The sequence below is a fragment of the Tiliqua scincoides genome, chromosome 5 (genome assembly GCF_035046505.1).
Source record: "Tiliqua scincoides isolate rTilSci1 chromosome 5, rTilSci1.hap2, whole genome shotgun sequence".
NCBI lineage: Eukaryota > Metazoa > Chordata > Lepidosauria > Squamata > Scincidae > Tiliqua > Tiliqua scincoides.
This window is the reverse complement of record NC_089825.1, coordinates 75007504-75011831: the sequence shown is the minus strand read 5'-3', so window position 1 is coordinate 75011831 and position 4328 is coordinate 75007504. Positions and strand designations below refer to the sequence as shown.

At 41.4% G+C, this 4328-nt stretch overlaps 1 protein-coding gene across 1 annotated transcript; it reads right to left on the bottom strand.

Annotated features, from left to right (window-relative positions):
- Window positions 1–270: 270 nt before the first annotated feature.
- Window positions 271–3919, bottom strand: LOC136651792 (interleukin-8-like). Its single transcript, XM_066628478.1, has 4 exons — window positions 3853–3919; window positions 2848–2983; window positions 2024–2107; window positions 271–676 (listed from the first exon to the last, which is right to left on the bottom strand). Exons 1-4 carry the CDS (start codon window positions 3917–3919, stop codon window positions 646–648), a joined length of 318 nt encoding a protein of 105 aa, XP_066484575.1. The 3' UTR covers window positions 271–645.
- Window positions 3920–4328: the final 409 nt, after the last annotated feature.

Sequence of the window (4328 nt, the reverse complement as noted above, 5' to 3'; positions counted from 1 at the left end):
TTAAAAAGTTGGTTTAGCAGAAATGTAGCAGCACCATAACAATTACATTTAGCAACATGTTGTGCTCTCTTACGGCCCAATCCCATCCGCTTTTCCAGCACCAATGCAGCCCTGTGATAAGGGAACATTACCTTGAGGAGGCCTCTGTGACTGCTAACCCACCACAGGATGTAGCACTCACCCCACTGGCACAACTGCATCAGCATTGGATAGTTGGATAGGGATTTCGCCCTAAATCACCTTCATGTTCCATGTCCTCTTGATGCTTCCAGTCAACATTCATGCTGTTTCTCTGATGCATAAGCCCTCCTGTGGGCTTTCCATCAATGCTGTTTTAAAAAACATTCCTAAAGAACAGTGTCTTTTATAAGGAGGCTTGATTGAAATGGCTTGTGAGAGAGAGGCCAAAGCATTCCTCAGAGTAGTGATTTTCAACCTTTTTCATCTCATTGCACACTGACAAGGAACTAAAATTGCCAAGGCACACCATAAGTTTTTTGACAATTGACAAGGCACACCATACTGTTGGTGGGGAGCTTACATGTTCCAATGGTCCTACCAATAAATGACCCTTCCCAAACTCCTGCGGCACCACCATTCACGGCACACCAGTGTACCATGGCACAGTGGTTGAAAATGGCTGCCTTAGAGCTGTGATTCAGCATTAGCTTGAGCCCTGAAATTAAAGAAAAGAGAATACATCAGAAACAAGTTCCAAGAATGGCTCAGTATTCCTTAGACTGAAATCAACAAAATGGTTCTACATCTTATGTCATCAGTTTCACTAATTGACTGATTCAGCTTCAAAAAAACAGTTGGCAAAGTTGAGACCCGGGGGTCATAGTGTTGTCCGCTGGTCTCTGTTCAGACGTGCCCAGTGAAGCCCAGTTCTTTGCCAATTATACCAGAATAATTCTCTATGACTAATTCTGTGCATTTCTTGCAGGGGCGCCATTGTCTGACTGGAGTGGTGCAACCAGAATACAGCCTGATGCCATATTGGGTCCACTGCCCCATACTACAACCACCTACAAACCTTTATCATTTTCTTTGTGCACTATTGTCAAACCTGGAAGTGTGCTGTCCCTGTACAGGGATAAAGTGTGTTTCCCCTGACAACAGCACAAGAGGAACGTGGTAAGAAGGGAAATGACTTGCTTCTCACTTGAGTGAGAAGGAAACACATCATTGCACCTCCAAAATGGGGGTGAAAGTGTTATAATTATACACGAGAAACAAAAAAACAGCTGCCAGCAGTTAGGCTGCAATCCTAACTACACTTACCTATTGAACAAAATAGGACTTACTTCTGAGTAGACCTGGTTAGGCTTGTGCCGAGTTTGTTAGCAGCACACCTGGAGGGTTTTGGAAAGGGGGGGGGGAAGTGATGAATTTGCTGGGGGAGGGGAAGACTTTGTTTTGTGTATATTTGCTAATTGCAAACTGAGACCTAGAGACTGTTTGGCTGCAATCCTAAACTCACTTTCCTGGGAGTAAGTCCCATTTAATGCAATAGGACTTACTTCTTAATAGTAGACCTATCTAGGATTGTGCCTTTTGTCTTACAATAGCATCCAACATGGTACCAAAAGGAGGCAGGAGGAAAAAGGGGAATGGCTGAAAAGGAATGGGGATTTTTATTTTTAATCGATTTTTTGGGACAAACCCATCAAGAGTGTTGGTTTTTTTTGCTTTTTGAAGGTGGAGGAAAAAGAGAAAGGTGAGGATCCTTGGTTAAGCTGACACAGATCCCCAAGCCTATGTCAATGGGGCTTACTCCCAGGAAAGTGTGGTTAGGATTGCAGCCTCAGAATACTGGCAGCTGTTTTTTTGTTTCTAGTGTATAACACTTTCATGCCCATTTTGCACAGAGCAAGATTACAACTCACCCCAAAGTAGATGGGGGCTGCTCACACATACACCCAACATGCAGAGGCCACCCTCATTCCCCCCAGGCAAGACGGAGGAGGTTGGGACATTTGAACACCCCCCACTCATTTTCTTCAATTGGAAGAAAACTTACTTATCCAGTATGGCCTTGATGATCCGTTTCACCCAGGGAGCTGTGTGTTCCAAACAGACTTCTCTGCCATCCTTAAGAGTTGCACTGAAAATGAACAGCAACAAAAGCAAATGAAGATCAGACATCTACTTTGTCACATGCTTTTTAGGGCTGGCCTTAGGAGCTTCGAGGCCCAATTAGAAACATTTTTGGGTGGGGCCCAGGAGCACAGCCAAGGTCTATAGAGTCTTATAGAGATACAAATACAATTTATTATAGAATTTATATCTCTATGGTATGCTGGAAAGCAGTCAAAATGTGTCCTTAAAAAGTGCATGTGAGTTAATGTACCAAATGGATCTTAGCATATTTTAATATAAAACTGCATACAAGTAAGCCTACAAGTAAATGAACACAATGTGTAAATTACCTTTTGAAATTAAATAGTCGCAAAACCGATAGTTGTTTTAGTGACTGTGAAATGGTTTCATAAAGCATTGTGGTGTTAGGTGTAATGTGTTGTTTTGTGTATTTGCTAAGATTAGGGTACAGTACCTTACATGTAGGGCCCAATTAGGGGCAATTGGTCCAATTGGCTTAAAGAATTTATATCTCCTGATTGCTCGCACCTAGTTTCTGTGCCACTGGCATGGACAATGGCAACTTGATATCACATTGTTGTTGTTTTTTCCAAAGGTATGGAAAAGCCCCAAGGGTTTTTACACTTAAAATTTCTCCCAGGCACGCTCCTCTGAAATGATCACTGTGCAAGAGAGTTTCATTCATATCAGAGGCATGTAGAGCCTTCCCAGCCTGAATCTGTTGAGATATGCGAGTGCACTTACATGACCTCCACATCCTTGCAATGGGGTCCACTCTGGATCAGCCTGACATCCTGGATGTATTTGGGATGGATGAATTTGTGGTGGGTGCTTACACATTGGCATCGCAGCTCACTTCCCATTTGGGCCAGTGGGACACCTTAAAAGGAACAGACAAATGCACCCTGATTAAGTAAAAGAATTCACCCTACAACACATCTTTACTTTTCAAATCTTTTTAGACACTGTTTATCAAAAGCATCATTAAAAAAAAAGAATAATAAAAGAAACTGTTCCTTTGATTCCATGCCACTGAGTATCTTTGTTTTTTTACGAATTGGAGTCATTGGATTTCAGTGGAGTTTCTGTCTTTTATCCATCATAAATCTCTGACTGAGGGCATAATTAATAGTTAGTACACCATCTTGTGTCACCAATATATTGTTTAGTTCAGGAAGAAAAGAAAAAAAATGGATAATATGATTCATCTGGCTGTATAATTCCAAAGGTCCAGCTAATCTGGGATTCTGTTTCCAGTAGTGGCCAGCCATATCAGCCAGAGCATCACAGGTGGTGACAGTATTCTCACCTGGTATCGATTGGTCTGAGCATCCCTACTTAGAGGTTCCCTATTCAGAATCTGGAGGTTCCATTCACCTATAAAGAGCTTTTCCTACATCCAACTTCTGTGAGTATATTTCATAAGATAAATGTAAATAATAAAAATAAATGCCTGTGGCGCATGTAGGTCAAGAGGGAAACCTAGAAAAAAAATCTGCAAAATATTTTGCAGTGCAAAGATGAACACTTTTTGAACATCATCATCAAGGGGTCAGCACCCTTTCCAAGTTCTATTTGTGAGGATTCTAAACTAGGACAAATATTTGAAATTGGCTGCTTATAACACGCAACCTATCTCTACAAATGTAGGCATGTGTTGTATCTGAGTCTACAATCCAAGCACTGCTCTACAAAAGGCTTGAATAAAGTTTCACAGAAACATTTTTAGGATCTGTATTTTATGCTTACCTTCAGTCAGCCTTGCAAAGAGCAGGAAAAGAGCCAGAACAGCACAGACAGCAGCCTTGGCATTCATGGTGAAGCAGTAGATTTATTTCTTGGCTGTGGTCCTGTAAGGCAGAGTGCTTGCTTCCCGGGGAAGGAGTGTGTTTGAGCTCTATTAACTCTCAGGCTTATATATGCTCTTTTCTCCCACTTGACCTACCAAAGTTGTCAGTGGAAATTCCTAGAGCAGGCAAGCCACTGTCATAGAATGAGTCATGAGGACATCATGGGGTAAAATCCCATCCTAGCCTAGAGTTGAAATCGAAACTTCTTCATTCATTAATGATTATGTGAGTTTTTATTTGACCTGCATAAATCGGAGAACCTGGGATTTTGTAGGATCAGGAGTATTTTTCAGATCTGTATCCAAAACTCAATTTTTTGAAAGTGATCAATATTAATCGATTGGAATCAGTCCATCAAAAATCAGTCAAAATAAA

What these genes read in the sequence shown, in the direction of transcription:
- LOC136651792 (XM_066628478.1), bottom strand. Translation starts at nt 3,919, where the DNA reads ATGAATGCCAAGGCTGCTGTCTGTGCTGTTCTGGCTCTTTTCCTGCTC. An exon ending in CTTTGCAAGGCTGACTGAAG is followed by an intron (nt 2,984 to 3,852) that starts GTAAGCATAAAA and finishes GTTCCTTTTAAG; the next exon opens with GTGTCCCACTGGCCCAAATG. An exon ending in ATCAAGGCCATACTGGATAA is followed by an intron (nt 677 to 2,023) that starts GTAAGTTTTCTT and finishes CTTTAATTTCAG; the next exon opens with GGCTCAAGCTAATGCTGAAT.